The sequence below is a fragment of the Scardinius erythrophthalmus genome (genome assembly GCF_964197995.2).
Source record: "Scardinius erythrophthalmus genome assembly, chromosome: 5".
NCBI lineage: Eukaryota > Metazoa > Chordata > Actinopteri > Cypriniformes > Leuciscidae > Scardinius > Scardinius erythrophthalmus.
The window spans coordinates 692,144-711,487 of NC_138225.1; the positions used below are offsets into that span (position 1 = coordinate 692,144).

At 44.1% G+C, this 19,344-nt stretch overlaps 1 protein-coding gene across 1 annotated transcript in view; it reads left to right on the top strand.

The window, feature by feature from the left end:
- Positions 1-19,344, top strand: part of dcc (DCC netrin 1 receptor) — a 294,705-nt gene that overhangs the window by 122,951 nt on the left and 152,410 nt on the right. Inside the window, exons 3-4 of the mRNA XM_081365686.1 lie at positions 9,961-10,248; positions 18,537-18,687. Of these exons, the coding sequence (XP_081221812.1) occupies positions 9,961-10,248; positions 18,537-18,687 (439 nt within the window). The remainder of the gene's footprint in view (positions 1-9,960; positions 10,249-18,536; positions 18,688-19,344) is intronic.

A 19,344-nucleotide genomic window follows, 5' to 3' on the forward strand; every position in this document is an offset into this window, starting at 1 on the left:
TTTACACCACTGCATCCCACGCTTTACCCCACTGCATCCCACGCTTTACCCCACTGCATCCCACACTTTACACCACTGCATCCCACGCTTTACCCCACTGCATCCCACGCTTTACCCCACTGCATCCATCGCTTTACACCACTGCATCCCACGCTTTACCCCACTGCATCCCACGCTTTACCCCACTGCATCCCACGCTTTACCCCACTGCATCCCACGCTTTACACCACTGCATCCCACGCTTTACCCCACTGCATCCCACGCTTTACACCACTGCATCCCACGCTTTACACCACTGCATCCCACGCTTTACACCACTGCATCCCACGCTTTACCTCACTGCATCCCACGCTTTACACCACTTCATCCCACGCTTTACACCACTGCATCCCCCGCTTTACCCCACTGCATCCCACGCTTTACCCCACTGCATCCATCGCTTTACTCCACTGCATCCCACGCTTTACACCACTGCATCCCACGCTTTACCCCACTGCATCCCACGCTTTACACCACTGCATCCCACGCTTTACACCACTGCATCCCACGCTTTACACCACTGCATCCCACGCTTTACCTCACTGCATCCCACGCTTTACACCACTGCACCCCACGCTTTACACCACTGCATCCCACGCTTTACAACACTGCATCCCACGCTTTACCCCACTGCATCCCACGCTTTACAACACTGCATCCCACGCTTTACACCACTGCATCCATCGCTTTACACCACTGAATCCCAAGCTTTACCCCACTGCATCCCACGCTTTACACCACTGCATCCCACGCTTTACACCACTGCATCCCACGCTTTACCCCACTGCATCCCACGCTTTACCCCACTGCATCCCACGCTTTACCCCACTGCATCCCACGCTTTACCCCACTGCATCCCACGCTTTACCCCACTGCATCCCACGCTTTACCCCACTGCATCCCACGCTTTACCCCACTGCATCCCACGCTTTACCCCACTGCATCCCACGCTTTACCCCACTGCATCCGACGCTTTACCTCACTGCATCCCACGCTTTACACCTCTGCATCCCACAGTTGACCGTTGAATATTTAGTAGTGAGGAAATTTCACAAATGGACTTATTGCACCAGTGGAACCGATTACCGTCCCACACTTGAGTTCACTGAGTTCCTGTGAGCGACCCATTCACTCACAGATGTGTGTAGAAGCGTCTTCATGCCTAGTGCTTGATTTATACAACTGTGGCCATAGAAGTGATTGGAACTCCTGAATTCAATGATTTGGAAGGGTGTCTCAATACTTTTGGCAATATAGTATAGATTGATAGATAGACAGACGGACTGATAGACAGACAGACAGTTGGCCTCCATCATCATCCACTCCACATGAATATTTCAGGGCTGATGAGAGTGTGTGATGAAGGAGAGGAGCGTGAGGCTTTTATCCGGCACGGGCCGGGAGTAATTACTCTCTCTCCCGTCTCTCCCATCTCTTATTCCTTATTCTCTTTTCCACATCAATGTGTCTTTGTGCAGATGAAGCTCCTGATGCTTTCTGGATGTTTACTGTCTCGATTCACACTGAAACTAGATCTGGCCTGTGATCATCAAAGCATGTTGACCTGCAGCGTGTCTCTCACCTACTGCTTTCCTCAAGCAACATTCATAGTTTTTTTTAATGAATTAATAAAATGTTATTGGTCTGTGCTTTACTGTCCAGGTCGGAGCGGGATTCTGCACATCTGTTGTTTTCATTAGGATATGAGCATGCGATTTGGCAGCAGTATTAATTGAATAATCTCAGTATGAGATTAATAATGAAATTTAATTATATGAATGAATATTATCAATAATTGTGAAAATTATATATAAAATAATATTCTTAAATATAAAATACAAAATAATATTAACAACAATAACAGTACAATATTAAATATATTAATATAATACTATTAATATTATTAAATATTATATTGAATACTATGAAATACTAAATATCAATAATAATAACATTAAAATAATATTAAATATAATAATAATAATAATATTTAGAAATAATATTAAATATAATATATAAAATAATAATATTATTAATGTTAATAATAATATATTTAATATATTAACATATTATAAATAATATGAAATAATATATTACCATGATTATTATTGTATTAAATATTAAATAATATAAAATATATGTAAAAATAAAATAATGTAATATTAAATTTATAATAATGATAATGTAAAATATTAAATAATGTTAACAATAATAATATAATATTAAATAGTAATATATTATCAAATATGTGAAATGATGATATATTATTATAAAGATTATTATTAATATTGTATATAAATATTAAATAATATATTAAATAATAATAATAAATACAATAATATTATTATTAATATATTCTTTTTTTAACATTTACTTGTATTTCACAGGTCAGGACCCAAATCAGACTCGTTTCTTAGACATTGACATGTTTCTTGAAGTTAGACTCGTTTTATCTTGACATGCTGTATTAAACATTAGCGACTCTAATCATAATGAATACGCAGTTACAGTATTTGATGTTTCGAGAGAGTCTGGTGTAAAAAGCATGTTCTGTCCCAGTCGAGCTATAGTTAGTGTTAGTGACTGATGATCCGATACACTGGATTCATTGAAGCCATCGCTGGAAGAATCCTGAAACACACACACATATTTTCTGAGTGTAAGCATTAATCTCCAATTATTTCAGTTCCCAAGCGGCACGTCTCAGAAGTGCTGATTAAAGTGAGTGTTTGTGTGATTTGTTGATGTCGATGTGTTTGAAAGCTTCCGCGTCTCTCCTGGGCTCGCAATATCAGAACTTCATGTCAATCCCACAAACTCTATACACCTTTAGTGGAACGTGAGCTCATAAAACAGTCATTTCTTAACTAAAGCCATATTGTATCTAATCAGTAACTTCTCATTAATGAGAGATGTACAAATGAATCAAAGTTTTAAATGTTACCATGTTTTTATGAAGGTAAATCAGTAGCAAAACTCGAGAACACGTAGATGTGAATTTGAGAACTTGTACAATAAATATTCGTACTTGTGCTCATCTGCTTTTCTGTAGTATGCATTATTAGCATTGTGTTTACTGAGTTTGATAATATCGTTTATTTCTTTTAATATCAGTCTAATGCATTAAGCCATGTTAACGTTTCAGTGCACACGGGTTTCGTGACATCATCGAACTCCCATTTCATTGGCTAGGTGCCAACCAATAAAACGGCTCCTTTGACCCCCCCTCCTCCCGCCCCCCTTTCTCTCTCGCCGCTTCTGAGTTTCAAGTGCACAAGTTAGTTTTGCACCTGATATATCGCGAAAAGAGTAGCAAAAGTCAAGGCGCGAAATTTGAAATTGCAGTGACAGATTTGAGAAGTTGCAAGTGCTTAATTGAGGAAGTACCGCGAATGTGAATGTAAGATTAAACGCAAAATATATATTACAAGTGTGTGTCTGTCGTTGTATTTCTGTGAATGGCATTTTACACATTTGTGTCTACTTGTCTGCAGCTTCAGATTCAGAATACAGGTTTGTGACTATTGTCTGCGAGTGCAAATTTCAACATTCAACTTCAGATTTTTATTTTACAGGTTTTCACATGGGAGCTGTGAGTGTAAATGTTCATGTACAAGTACAAATATTTATTGTACAAGTTCTCAAATTCACATTTACGTGCTCTCGAGTTTTGCTATTTTACCATGCTATTACATAAAAAAAAATATTCTTTCAATAACTACAGCAAAAAGCAGTGTGATACAAGAAAATATATAGTTTTAATCAATATTTATGAGAAAATATATAACTGGATGAAATTTCTAAGAACATATAATATGAGAATAGCTAGTATGAAACTCATGACTGCTCAGTCTACATTTATGAAACATGCTTATTATTTTTTAACAAAACAACACCAATATCACTCTGAAATGTTTTAAAAAATAAATATATTAATTTTACTTGAATGAACTTATCCTAAAACTCATATGAATAAATGATGATGATGAACAGCTTCAATCTCCTTTTCCTGCTGCAATGAAAATGTTCTTTTCCAAACTCTTTTCTTTTTCAAAATTAGAATATTTTGTCTATAAGCTTTTGCTCTACAAACACATGAATTTTTTTTTGTCATTTTATGCAGACATGCAGAATTATTGCGTGTATGTGCATGATTATAAACAAAATGCAGTATGAAGAATAAAATGGGTGTGTGAGTGTAGGAAAGAGAAAATAAATGCATTTTACAGAAGTATAATTGATGAAAAAAACAATGCTTTTGTCTGTGGTGTCTCGCCTTAAACTCATTTTACAACACTTCATACGTAATGCTATTCATGCTTATGCATTTAAAGAGTAAAATGCGTTCTAATATATATGAACGTCACTAAAGAAAGTTCCCATACTGATTTCAAAAGCTCTGAAAGTGTTTTCTCCAGCCATCTCACGGCTGATATCATTACTGTCTAAACATGCATAAATGGTTTATTATTTGCATTCAGAATGATTTTCTGAAGAGACTCTCATATGATAATGCATGTGTATCCTGTAGTGTAGAACTGTGTGTGTGTGTGTGTGTGTCTCTGTTTGGCCCGATTACTGTGTGTTTTGACATGCAGACCCGCTGCGCTTCATGAAAGCATGATGCATGTTTCTGTCAGCAGAAGTCAAGCGCTGGTCCTCTTGATGTCATGAACACACTCTTTTGTTTCTCCGTATGACCCATTTCCTCTCGTCATGCGTGTTCCAGTTTCCGCTGCTTTATCGCTGCGATGAGCTGGACTGAATGTTTCCATCACGCTCAATGACCTCGCGTTCATCGCTCTGTAGCTTGTAATGAAGATCATTACCGTCTGAAGTTTAACTCGGAGGAGAAGAGATGTTTTATTCTGAGTAATGAGGCCGAACAGAAACTCAGTTGCTCGTTTAGAGCAGATCTGGGCTGGTTTAGGATCCGCCGATTGCAGAACATTTGATTCATTTTCAATGACAGATCTGAGTTTTTTTTCTGGGCTCATTCTGACATGATTTATAGAACAAGTTGTAAAGCGTTTTTCACAATGCACACGATTTCAAAGCGGCTTTTCAGAAAATCATGATGTTAAAGTTATATCTGCATGCCTTATTGTTGCATTTAACCAATTATTTATGATAATATAGTCACATTCATAATAATAACAATACACTTTATTTTATATAGCGCATTTAAATATTACTTCTCAAAGCGCTTTACACAGAAAAAGAAACAGTGTAAAGGTAAAAAGTAAATGCATAAATAACAAGAGAGATACAAACATCAAAACAATAAACTAAACATATACTGCAAACATACAATATTCAAAGTACAATATACAAGATATTAGGGCTGGGTAAAAAATATAGATTTCTCGATTCTCATTTTTACGAAACAATATCGATTCTTAAATCCCAAGAATCGATTAGTCACAGGGGCGTAGTTTGTGGGGGGGTTGGGGAGGAGATAACCCCCCCCCCAATATTTAAATCTATGCATTACAACCCCCCCCCGATATTTATACCATGATCACATGAAAAATATGCAGACCCAAACTTCAACCCCCCCAATGTTCAAACCAAATCTACACCCTTGATTAGTCATCCTGTTTTCAGTTGAGGAATGAATGGATCATTGTTGCGCGCATCCCATCCAATAAATCGCAATAATCTTTGTGCTTTGTTATTATTGATATGAAACAAAGTCTCAGATTTCAAATTATGTCCATTTTCTTACGAAATTCAAAAACATAAAGCGTTTTGGCGCTGTGACGTGAGATCGCTCTTGAAGTCAAAATTTTGACTTCATCTCATTGTCATAATTTCAACTTTTTGGCGCATTTTTGACTCGGTGGTTTTAACTTTTTTACGTTTTAAGTTCAAATTTGGACTTTATATTATACTTTTGACTTTTTATATCTTAATTTTGACTATCAGATTCAGATATGATAATGAGCGTTTGGTTTCTGCCCAATCACAGCAGACTGGGCCATCCAACCAATCAGAGCAGAGCAGCTCTCAGAGAGGCGGGGTTTAGAGAGACTGAAGTGTTCAGACACTGAGAGGAAAGAGCTGATGCTGGAGATTATGAGGACATTACAGTGTTTTTGATCTTAGATGCGTGTGAACCTGTTGTAGGAGACGCTAAACAACATTAGCAGCCTTTAAAATAGCACAATAGAGGAGCTTTATCAAACTCATTTTGATTAGGGTTAGGGTAGACAAACTAGGCATTTGTCTAGTTTTAACAGCCCACCGCCCATCTGAATCGACAGAATCCGTTCTTTGATTGCCTTCAGTGGGTTGTTGACTTCCTGTTCAATTAGTTAGCATACAGCGGCTCGCTAATGAGGCTCAGCGTAACCGCTGACTGACAGATTACGACCCGTCCGCGCGGCCAATTAGCAGAGCAATGACAACAGAGAAAAGCCTGTGATTAGCAGAGATGCTGAGATGACGGGCATGTTAGCAGGTGGGCCAGCGAGAGCAAAGCATTGTGGGTCGTTAGATTGCATCTTAATTAGTCTGCGAGGTCTTGGCCTTTGTGTCGACTGGATAAAATACTGGCATAATCACGGCGGATAAATGTAGAAATCATTGTTAAACAGTCATACAGAGAGTGCCGTTTGTTTGACTTTGTGCCGCCGGCACGACCTTCCTCACGATAATTACCTCGTCTGTTTTTCCCTGAAACAGGTTTTCAAAGCCAAATGCAAATGTTTTTAGCATATTTAAATATTTGGGTCATTCTGTGCTTGTAATTGAAGTGCAGACACACATCAAACACTGAACGGACAAGCTCTGAATGTGAATGTCTTTGACGGGCCGCTAGCGGTGACTCAGCGTTTGTGACATTAGCGGAGGCCGTGTTTAGCGATGCGTGTTAGACGTGACGCGGGGAGCGAGGGAACGAGCTGGTGGATTGTGCAGAGATGTGAGAGAATCAGTCAGTGCTGGTTTGATTCCTGAAGAGTGAAACTCTGAGATTCTGTGGCTCTTTCACTGCATTGATCTGTCTTATTCATGACAAATGATTCCAGGTGTAATTCATGAGGAAGAGATTAGTTTAGTCATCCATCTCTGCTGTGAGCCTTCATCATCGTCCTCTTCCGCTAATCGCTTCTGTCTCCATTCAGCAGGAAGATCTAGTTCTTCAGTTAGCTTTCATTTCATTGTTTTTATTTGTTTTTATTTCAATTATTTTATTATTTTATTCTATTTGTACTTTTTAAAAATATTTTATTTTATTTAAAAAAAAGTTTTGACTTTTTAAAAATATTTAAAATAAATAAAATATTTTATTTTATTTTATTTTATTTTATTTTATTTTATTTTATTTTATTTTATTTTATTTTATTTTATTTTATTTTATTTTATTTTATTTTATTTTATTTTATTTTATTTTATTTTATTTTTGTGACCAACATGGGAGTGTCAGTGGGAGTGTATGTAGTACGTATCAGAAACGCTCTCTTCCTGTCAATCATCCTGCACATTCAGGTCGAGGTTTAGTCACTTTTTTCCTAATGTGAGATTTAAAGAAAAACTGTGAGAATGAAGTTAGTAAAACAACTGAAATGATTTACAGCACCTTCAGCAAGAGGGACGACTGTAGGAGTCGATTGAGTTTCCTCTCTCTGCTGTTGTTCTCACACACACACACACACACACACACACACACACACACACACACACACACACACACACACACACACACACACACACACACACACACACACACACACACACACATCCCTCCTGTTTTATTCCTCTATTTTAGGAATGCAGAGCTGAATAATTCCTCTGCCGCGCTCCTCATTTCTCTCTCTCTCTCTCTCTCTGTTAATTAGATTTAAACACTCTCTCCATTAATTTGCATATGAACACCCTCTTAATGAGAGCAGATAATGAAGTTCTGTAATCACAGGCCACAATGTGTCCCTCATCAGCGCAGGAAACGCTCATATTCAGCACATTCATAACATGCGTGTGAGATTATGAGTCGCTTCCAGCACCTCCAGTTCTCCTGCTTCTGCTTCATTGTCTTAATACACTCTTTTGTGTTGCTTTAAAGAAGTTTTTGAAGTTGTGTGTGTGTGAGTGTGTGTGTGTGTGTGTGAGAGAGAGAGAGAGAGAGAGAGAGAGAGAGAGAGAGATAGAGAGAGAGAGAGAGAGAGAGAGAGAGAGAGAGAGAGAGAGAGAGAGTGAGAGTGTGTGAGTATAAATATTTGAGTCTTGTATTTGTATATTTATTTGATCAAACAAACAGTAAAAACAGTGAAATATTATTCTAATGTAAATCATCTGTTGTCTATGTGAATATCTAGTAAAGTGTAATTTATTCCTGTGATCAAAGCTGAATTTTCAGCATCATTACTCCAGTCTTCAGTGTCACATGATCCTTCAGAAATTATTCTGATATGAAACATTTATGATTATCATCAGTGTTGAAAACAGTTGAGCTGCTTCAGATTTATGTGGAAACCATCATACATTTTTTTCCCAGGATTTTTTTGATGAATAGAAGCTCTAATGAACAGAAATAGAAACTTCTGTAACATTATAAAGGTCTTTCCTGCTAGTTTTGATCAATGTAATGTGTCCTTGATGAATAAAAGTGTTAATTTCTTTCATAAAGTAAGATAAAATCTCACTCTCCCCAAACATGTGAACGGTATGAGCAGAAGAAAGACTCGAGTGTGAGTAATGATGACAGAATGCCATTCCAGTCGTCTCTTTCATTTGCTAGTTTTCAGATCTCATGATTAGACTGTAAGTGATAATCATTTATATTTATATTAGCCTCAATCTGTTTCATATTCCCTTGTTTGACCTCGTTTATGTTCTGATGCTGATAATCAGAGGTTATATAAAGCTGTGTGTGTGTGCGTGTGTGTGGCCCGAGGCTGTTCAGTTAACACACACATGCTGAGTGTAATTGGAGGCAGTTAAGGGAATGATGTTAACAATAATCACTGCGATAAGATGCAGGACTCCGGCAACACAGTTTGTTGGCAAAAAGCTGAGAAATAATTGTTGTTCCCCTGTGAGTTTGTGTAATGCGGGGCTCACACCACATAAACACACAGTCACGAATGTTATTAGCAAGATCTCCGTCCTCTGAGACTTCAACCGCTTATATTATATTATATATATATCAGTGGAAGCAACAGTGCAAATTTGTGTTATTTATAAATAATTTTTACTCAGAAGTGGCATATAATTCAGTTCAAGTTCAAGTGTCAGTGCAGTGAAATCGATAATGTTACTGAATATTCAGGTGTTGATATTTAAATGTGGGCGGTCATATGTTATTGAGCTCATGTTTGAGATGTTCTTTGGTTACTCAAGTCCACTTGAGGTCATAGTCCAGTTGTGAAGGTGCTTTTCTGAACTTGAGTCCACATCTAAAGATGATCCAGCTTCATGTAGAGTTCGCAGAAGTAAAGAGAAATATATCACATGGTTTGCATCATGACATGTGCATTCTTCACATACAAAAAACATATAGCTATCGAAATGACCTAAAACAGAATAAATTGTGTCAATTATATTTACTGCTACAAAAAGTCTTTAAACTTGTAACAAAATAAAATTTAAACTGTAACAATAACTATTGTGACATCAGAACGGAATGAAGCAAGCAAATACAAGTGAATGTATTTGTGTATACACACACATACACACACTCACACACATACACATACATGCACACACACACACATACACACACACACACACACACACACACACACACACACACACACACACACACACACACACACACACACACACACACATTGTCTTGTTTCAGTCTCCATGTCTCTGCTGTTCTCCCTCAGGTTCTCTGCAAGTGGTCGTCCCCACGGAGTCGGTCTCCACACATACACACACACACTAACACTCCCTCTCTCTGCTGTTCTCCATCAGGTCCTCTGCGAGTGGTCGTTCCCACGGAGTCGGTCTCCACACACCTGGGTGACACTGCTCTTCTGCGGTGTGAGGTCACCGGGGAGCCCATGCCTGTGGTGCGCTGGCAGAAGAACCGGGAGGACCTGCCCTTGACCTTTGACCCCGAGAGCAGAGTGGTCATCCTGCCCTCGGGGTCACTGCAGGTCAGCAGGGTTCAGCCGCCCGACTCGGCCACGTACCGATGCCTGGCGGAGAATCCCGGAAGCTCCCGCACCGGCACAGACGCTGACCTGAGAGTCCTACCGGGTGAGTGCAGTGGGGTAAAGCGTGGGATGCAGTGGGGTAAAGCGTGGGATGCAGTGGGGTAAAGTGTGGGATGCAGTGGTGTAAAGCGTGGGATGCAGTGGAGTAAAGCGATGGATGCAGTGGTGTAAAGCGTGGGATGCAGTGGGGTAAAGCGTGGGATGCAGTGGTGTAAAGCGTGGGATGCAGTGGGGTAAAGCGGGGGTGCAGGGGTGTAAAGCGTGGGATACAGTGGTGTAAAGCGTGGGATGCAGTGGTGTAAAGCATGGGATGCAGTGGTGTAAAGAGTGGGATGCAGTGGTGTAAAGCGTGGGATGCAGTGGTGTAAAGCGTGGGATGCAGTGGGGTAAAGCGTGGGATACAGTGAGGTAAAGCGTGGGATGCAGTGGTGTAAAGCGTTTGATGCAGTGGTGTAAAGCGTGGGATGCAGTGGGGTAAAGCGTGGGATACAGTGAGGTAAAGCGTGGGATACAGTGAGGTAAAGCGTGGGATGCAGTGGTGTAAAGCGTGGGATGCAGTGGAATAAAGCGTGGGATACAGTGAGGTAAAGCGTGGGATGCAGTGGTGTAAAGCGTGGGATGCAGTGGAATAAAGCGTGGGATGCAGTGGGGTAAAGCGTGGGATGCAGTGGGGTAAAGCGATGGATGCAGTGGTGTAAAGCGTGGGATGCAGTGGTGTAAAGCGTGGGATGCAGTGGGGTAAAGCGTGAGATGCAGTGGGGTAAAGCGTGAGATGCAGTGGTGTAAAGCGTGGGATGCAGTGGGGTAAAGCGTGGGATGCAGTGGTGTAAAGCGTGGGATGCAGTGGGGTAAAGCGTGAGATGCAGTGGTGTAAAGCGTGGGATGCAGTGGGGTAAAGCGTGGGATGCAGTGGGGTAAAGCGTGGGATGCAGTGGGGTAAAGCGTGAGATGCAGTGGTGTAAAGCGTGGGATGCAGTGGGGTAAAGCGTGGGATGCAGTGGTGTAAAGCGTGGGATGCAGTGGTGTAAAGCGTGGGATGCAGTGGTGTAAAGCGTGGGATGCAGTGGGGTAAAGCGTGGGATGCAGTGGTGTAAAGCGTGGGATGCAGTGGTGTAAAGCGTGGGATGCAGTGAGGTAAAGCGTGGGATGCAGTGGTGTAAAGCGTGGGATGCAGTGGAATAAAGCGTGGGATGCAGTGGGGTAAAGCGTGGGATGCAGTGGGGTAAAGCGATGGATGCAGTGGTGTAAAGCGTGGGATGCAGTGGTGTAAAGCGTGGGGTGCAGTGGTGTAAAGCGTGGGGTGCAGTGGTGTAAAGCGTGGGGTGCAGTGGTGTGAAGCGTGGGATGCAGTGGTGTAAAGCGTGGGATGCAGTGGTGTAAAGCGTGGGATGCAGTGGTGTAAAGCGTGAGATGCAGTGGGGTAAAGCGTGGGATGCAGTGGGGTAAAGCGATGGATGCAGTGGTGTAAAGCGTGGGATGCAGTGGGGTAAAGCGTGGGATGCAGTGGGGTAAAGCGATGGATGCAGTGGTGTAAAGCGTGGGATGCAGTGGTGTAAAGCGTGGGATGCAGTGGTGTAAAGCGTGGGGTGCAGTGGTGTAAAGCGTGGGGTGCAGTGGTGTAAAGCGTGGGGTGCAGTGGTGTGAAGCGTGGGATGCAGTGGTGTAAAGCGTGAGATGCAGTGGTGTAAAGCGTGAGATGCAGTGGTGTAAAGCGTGGGATGCAGTGGTGTAAAGCGTGAGATGCAGTGGTGTAAAGCGTGGGATGCAGTGGTGTAAAGCGTGGGGTGCAGTGGTGTGAAGCGTGGGATGCAGTGGTGTAAAGGGTGGGATGCAGTGGTGTAAAGCGTGGGATGCAGTGGTGTAAAGCGTGGGATGCAGTGGTGTAAACGGTGGGATGCAGTGGTGTAAAGGGTGGGATGCAGTGGTGTAAAGCGTGGGATGCAGTGGAGTAAAGCGTGGGATGCAGTGGTGTAAAGCGTGGGATGCAGTGGTGTAAACGGTGGGATGCAGTGGTGTAAAGGGTGGGATGCAGTGGTGTAAAGCGTGGGATGCAGTGGAGTAAAGCGTGGGATGCAGTGGTGTAAAGCGTGGGATGCAGTGGTGTAAAGCGTGGGATCAGTGGGGGTAAAGCGTGGGATGCAGTGGTGTAAAGCGTGGGATGCAGTGGTGTAAAGCGTGGGATGCAGTGGTGTAAAGCGTGGGATGCAGTGGTGTAAAGCGTGGGATACAGTGGTGTAAAGCGTGGGATGCAGTGGTGTAAAGCGTTTGATGCAGTGGTGTAAAGCGTGGGATGCAGTGGTGTAAAGCGTGGGATGCAGTGGTGTAAAGCGTTTGATGCAGTGGTGTAAAGCGTGGGATGCAGTGGTGTAAAGCGTGGGATGCAGTGGTGTAAAGAGTGGGATGCAGTGGTGTAAAGCGTCGGATGCAGTGGTGTAAAGCGTGGGATGCAGTGGGGTAAAGCGTTTGATGCAGTGGTGTAAAGAGTGGGATGCAGTGGTGTAAAGCGTGGGATGCAGTGGTGTGAAGCGTCGGATGCAGTGGTGTAAAGCGTTTGATGCAGTGGTGTAAAGCGTGGGATGCAGTGGGGTAAAGCGTTTGATGCAGTGGTGTAAAGAGTGGGATGCAGTGGTGTACAGCGTGGGATGCAGTGGTGTGAAGCGTCGGATGCAGTGGTGTAAAGCGTTTGATGCAGTGGTGTAAAGAGTGGGATGCAGTGGTGTAAAGCGTCGGATGCAGTGGTGTAAAGCGTGGGATGCAGTGGGGTAAAGCGTGGGATGCAGTGGGGTAAAGAGTGGGATGCAGTGGTGTAAAGCGTGGGATGCAGTGGGGTAAAGCGTGGGATGCAGTGGGGTAAAGCGTGGGGTGCAGTGGTGTAAAGCGTGGGATGCAGTGGGGTAAAGAGTGGGATGCAGTGGTGTAAAGCGTGGGATGCAGTGGGGTAAAGCGTGGGATGCAGTGGTGTGAAGCGTGGGATGCAGTGGTGTAAAGCGGGGGATGCAGTGGTGTAAAGCGTGGGATGCAGTGGTGTAAAGCGTGGGATGCAGTGGGGTAAAGCATGGGATGCAGTGGTGTAAAGTGTGGGATGCAGTGGTGTAAAGCGTGGGATGCAGTGGGGTAAAGAGTGGGATGCAGTGGTGTAAAGCGTGGGATGCAGTGGTGTAAAGCGTGGGATGCAGTGGGGTAAAGAGTGGGATGCAGTGGTGTAAAGCGTGGGATGCAGTGGTGTGAAGCGTGGGATGCAGTGGTGTAAAGCGGGGGATGCAGTGGTGTGAAGCGTGGGATGCAGTGGGGTAAAGAGTGGGATGCAGTGGGGTAAAGAGTGGGATGCAGTGGTGTAAAGCGTGGGATGCAGTGGGGTAAAGCGTGGGATGCAGTGGTGTGAAGCGTGGGATGCAGTGGTGTAAAGCGGGGGATGCAGTGGTGTAAAGCGTGGGATGCAGTGGTGTAAAGCATGGGATGCAGTGGGGTAAAGCATGGGATGCAGTGGTGTAAAGCGTGGGATGCAGTGGTGTAAAGCGTGGGATGCAGTGGGGTAAAGAGTGGGATGCAGTGGTGTAAAGCGTGGGATGCAGTGGTGTAAAGCGTGGGATGCAGTGGTGTAAAGCGTGGGATGCAGTGGTGTAAAGCGTGGGATGCAGTGGTGTAAAGCGTGGGATACAGTGGTGTAAAGCGTGGGATGCAGTGGTGTAAAGCGTTTGATGCAGTGGTGTAAAGCGTGGGATGCAGTGGTGTAAAGCGTGGGATGCAGTGGTGTAAAGCGTTTGATGCAGTGGTGTAAAGCGTGGGATGCAGTGGTGTAAAGCGTGGGATGCAGTGGTGTAAAGAGTGGGATGCAGTGGTGTAAAGCGTCGGATGCAGTGGTGTAAAGCGTGGGATGCAGTGGGGTAAAGCGTTTGATGCAGTGGTGTAAAGAGTGGGATGCAGTGGTGTAAAGCGTGGGATGCAGTGGTGTGAAGCGTCGGATGCAGTGGTGTAAAGCGTTTGATGCAGTGGTGTAAAGCGTGGGATGCAGTGGGGTAAAGCGTTTGATGCAGTGGTGTAAAGAGTGGGATGCAGTGGTGTACAGCGTGGGATGCAGTGGTGTGAAGCGTCGGATGCAGTGGTGTAAAGCGTTTGATGCAGTGGTGTAAAGAGTGGGATGCAGTGGTGTAAAGCGTCGTATGCAGTGGTGTAAAGCGTGGGATGCAGTGGGGTAAAGCGTGGGATGCAGTGGGGTAAAGAGTGGGATGCAGTGGTGTAAAGCGTGGGATGCAGTGGGGTAAAGCGTGGGATGCAGTGGGGTAAAGCGTGGGGTGCAGTGGTGTAAAGCGTGGGATGCAGTGGGGTAAAGAGTGGGATGCAGTGGTGTAAAGCGTGGGATGCAGTGGGGTAAAGCGTGGGATGCAGTGGTGTGAAGCGTGGGATGCAGTGGTGTAAAGCGGGGGATGCAGTGGTGTAAAGCGTGGGATGCAGTGGTGTAAAGCATGGGATGCAGTGGGGTAAAGCATGGGATGCAGTGGTGTAAAGCGTGGGATGCAGTGGTGTAAAGCGTGGGATGCAGTGGGGTAAAGAGTGGGATGCAGTGGTGTAAAGCGTGGGATGCAGTGGTGTAAAGCGTGGGATGCAGTGGGGTAAAGAGTGGGATGCAGTGGTGTAAAGCGTGGGATGCAGTGGTGTGAAGCGTGGGATGCAGTGGTGTAAAGCGGGGGATGCAGTGGTGTGAAGCATGGGATGCAGTGGGGTAAAGAGTGGGATGCAGTGGGGTAAAGAGTGGGATGCAGTGGTGTAAAGCGTGGGATGCAGTGGGGTAAAGCGTGGGATGCAGTGGTGTGAAGCGTGGGATGCAGTGGTGTAAAGCGGGGGATGCAGTGGTGTAAAGCGTGGGATGCAGTGGTGTAAAGCATGGGATGCAGTGGGGTAAAGCATGGGATGCAGTGGTGTAAAGCGTGGGATGCAGTGGTGTAAAGCGTGGGATGCAGTGGGGTAAAGAGTGGGATGCAGTGGTGTAAAGCGTGGGATGCAGTGGTGTAAAGCATGGGATGCAGTGGGGTAAAGAGTGGGATGCAGTGGTGTAAAGCGTGGGATGCAGTGGGGTAAAGCGTGGGATGCAGTGGTGTAAAGCGTGGGATGCAGTGGTGTAAAGCATGGGATGCAGTGGGGTAAAGAGTGGGATGCAGTGGTGTAAAGCGTGGGATGCAGTGGTGTAAAGCGTGGGATGCAGTGGGGTAAAGCGTGGGATGCAGTGGGGTAAAGCGTGGGATGCAGTGGGGTAAAGCGTGGGATGCAGTGGTGTAAAGCGTGGGATGCAGTGGGGTAAAGCATAGGATGCAGTGGGGTAAAGCATGGGATGCAGTGGGGTAAAGCGTGGGATGCAGTGGGGTAAAGCATGGGATGCAGTGGTGTAAAGCATGGGATGCAGTGGGGTAAAGCATGGGATGGATGCAGTGGGGTAAAGCATGGGATGGATGCAGTGGGGTAAAGCATGGGATGCAGTGGGGTAAATCGTGGGATGCAGTGGGGTAAAGCATGGGATGGATGCAGTGGGGTAAAGCATGGGATGCAGTGGGGTAAATCGTGGGATGCAGTGGGGTAAAGCGGGCCGCCACTGGACTCTAGTGCAGTGGAGATTTGTTCTCTGGACCCAGCAAGCAATTGTCCATTTAAAATACATCTAATAGCCGTCCAAACACAGCCCAGACGTCTAGGCTAAAACAAGGCAAAATTTGAGCTGTCAGTGAAAATGTAATAGACGTCTAAACCATCGCCCAATAACAGACTAGTCAACAACTAGATAACAAAGAAATTAAATAAGTGAAGAAATGAAACCAAACACCTTGTAATCACTGTTTACTTGCTTGCATGATGGAATATCATACATCTCACAAGTTATTTTGGCAAAAGCGACATGTAACCAAATTCAAGGTTATTTTGGCTAGAAGTGTGAAACTTCTACAGTTTATATTTTTACATGTTTACAGTTTATATTTGAACAAATCATGTTAATGTCTATTTAGTTTCATCTAGTGAATGGAATGCTTACGATAGCAAATGAAAGTGTAGCAAAAGCTTATCAGCGCTCAAATATCAGTCATTTTCCGTAAATGATTTGTGCAGCTCTGACATTTCCGTTGATCAATGTACGAGAATCAATGACTCGTTAGTCGAGTTTGAGTCTGTGACCTCAGCGTCCTGCTAATGATTCCAGTCTCCTTTATATTCTACTAATGCTCTCCTTAAACAAGACCAGAAATCAGGAGAATTGTTGTCGCTACTGATTTAAGGGTTTTTTTGGGGCTTGAAACACATGCATGAAAACGCTTGTTGATGCACAAACTCCATTTCTTGCGTTGAAGGTAAATGTGTTTTCTGCTGTCAGTTTCAGCTGAACCCTGCTGAGATAGTTAGTTAGGTGTGTGTGTGTGTGTGTGTGTGTGTGTGTGTGTGTGTGTGTGTGTGTGTGTGTGTGTGTGTGTGTGTGTGTGTGATGATCAGGTGTGATGATGGACTGAAGCTGTTCCTGGAGTGTTAGCTGGAAAACTATGGGAAAGAGTGAATCCCCTCCGGCCAGAACTGACTGGTGTGTTTTCTGACTGCCGAACGGTGGATCTGATGGGAAGCGTCTCTAAAGGCCCAGACTGACTGAAATAGGGAATTCTGGGAGGAAGTGCTCCTGCAGGCGTACAGGAGGAAAACTGTACTCGATTTATCCGGAGAGTTCAGAGGTCACAGACATGCAGAGACTAGACGAGAAACAACTGCATCAAAAGGACTCTAGTTCTCTCTCTGTGTGTGTGTGTGTGTGTGTGTGTGTGTGTGTGTGTGTGTGTGTGTGTGTGTGTGTGTGTGTGTGTGTGTGTGTGTGTGTGTGTGTGTGTGACGGTGTGTGTCACGGTGTGTGTGTGTGTGTGTGTGTGTGTGTGTGTGTGTGTGTGTGTGTGTGTGTGTGTGTGTGTGTGACGGTGTGTGTGACGGTGTGACGGTGTGTGTCCACTGGCACGGAGCGAGCGGAGCGGAGCAAACGTTTTTAATTAATTCCAATGGAAGTCCAGCTTCATGCTCACGCAGTGCATTGTGGGATTGAGAGCGTTGAGAGTGAGAAAAGGTTGGTTGGTTCGACTTTACGCGGTCGGCAGCCAAACGCTGTGAGGTTCGGGTTGTGACGTCTGCCTTGAGAGTTTAAAAATATTTTAATAGAGTTTATGCTGGATTTTGTGTAGCCTGGAAATCCAGACCCACATCTGAAAGATTAATGGTCTGGCGTCGACTAATGAAGCTCGGCCAGCTCGAGGGGCGGCACCAAACACGCGTTTGAGAATCTCACTGCACGCAATTGGATAACACTACGACCAATCACAGCAAGCCCCATACGCTCAGCTACCAGCGGTCTAACTGGTAGATTAGACTCTCGCCGTATCCGGTCGGCTAAACAGCAAAAACGCCCTTCTTGCAAAGGAAGGATTTGAGCGCCGTCTTCTGTTCCTCTTTTAGAGAAAAGCCAAGTCTAACTCGTTCACTGTAGCGGCCAAAGCCGTTTCACACAACTGGTGTTCATCCAAAGCCATCTCGCAGTGTTTACTAATGACTTCGACGTCACAGCGCTGTCGTCATCTCACCTCTGGCCCGCCTATATCAGATAACCCGCTGTGATTGGTGCAGATCGGATACAAGCGCATATTTAATGAGCATCAATACTCAACGCCAGAGTAAACTCGCTGAGCAAATTCTACTTGTGCTCTCGCGAGAACTCTGGATTTCCAGGGTAGATTTTGTGCGCAAATAATTTTATTTTACAAATGAGACGCTTTGCAGTTATATATATATATGTTAAATATTTCAGTGTGTTTGTGTTCATTGTGATTTTACTGGCTAGGTTTACAAAAGTTTATAAACTTGACAGGATATCTTTGCTTGTGGCATTTAGAAACAAATCTTGTCTATTTCCAAATGTAATCGTGTGGCTCTTGATATGTTGTCAATATATCGATGATTATATTGTCCGTGTGTTGAAAAAAACATAGATTAAACACAATCTATGTTATTAACACATTAGCCATTAGAGTTTAGCCACTGTAGTGGACACACACCGTTAGTGTTAGTGTCTTGTTTTCCAACACTAATATCTAAACATTCTTGAATCAAGATACATTTACTGGAGAAGCAAAATGACTGAAGATATTAAGATGTTTGTACTGACGAAAATACAGAGGAAGAACATCATGTTTTGTGGTATACATTCATATGCGCCTCCAGAGACGAAGCTTCCTGACCAGAGCGAGAATAAACAATCAGATGCATGTATGTGTGTAATCTAACGCATGTGTGTGTGTGTGTGTGTGTGTGTGTGTCGAGCAGAGCCTGGAGTGACGAGAGGTCTGGTGTTCCTCCAGAGACCTCAGAAGGTTTCGGCTCTTCAGGGAACAGATGCGGTTCTGGAATGTTCCGCCTCCGGGTTTCCAAACCCTTCCTTCCACTGGATGAGAGGAACCGAGCTCGTCCAGAGCAGGTGAGCACACACACATCATGAGGAGCACACACACACATCATGAGGAGCACACACACACATCATGAGGAGCACACACACATCATGAGGAGCACACACACATCATGAGGAGCACACACACATCATGAGGAGCACACACACATCATGAGGAACACACACACACATCATGAGGAACACACACACATCATGAGGAGCATGAACTTGCGCTCCCGGGGGCGGTTCAGCGAAGAGAGGAGGCGTGTTCCGGTGCAAACGTTCCCTGGTGCTATTTTGCAATTTCAGAAAACAATTCCGCCTCTGACCAGGAGAAACCTCGTCTAAAGTCAGTGGCGCGTTATTCAGATGATATTTTAACCCCCTGAGGTCGACAGTATCGCCGGCGATACCAGCTCGCTTTTTTTTTTATCAGTGTAAAAGAAACTTATGAATACTCTGTTGACTTTGATTTTCCATAGGAGTTTCATACATCAATCGATTCTGTTAAATGTGTATTATTTTTGTGTATACTCACAATAAAAACAAAGTGTTGTGCTTTTCACCAAATAAAGAAAAATAAACACGAAGCGAGTTCTGCCTTCTCTCTCTCCGTGTAGTCCATTCTGAAACGCGTCCGAAAATGAATCATAACTCAGCGAATACTTCTCACACAGGCACGTGAGA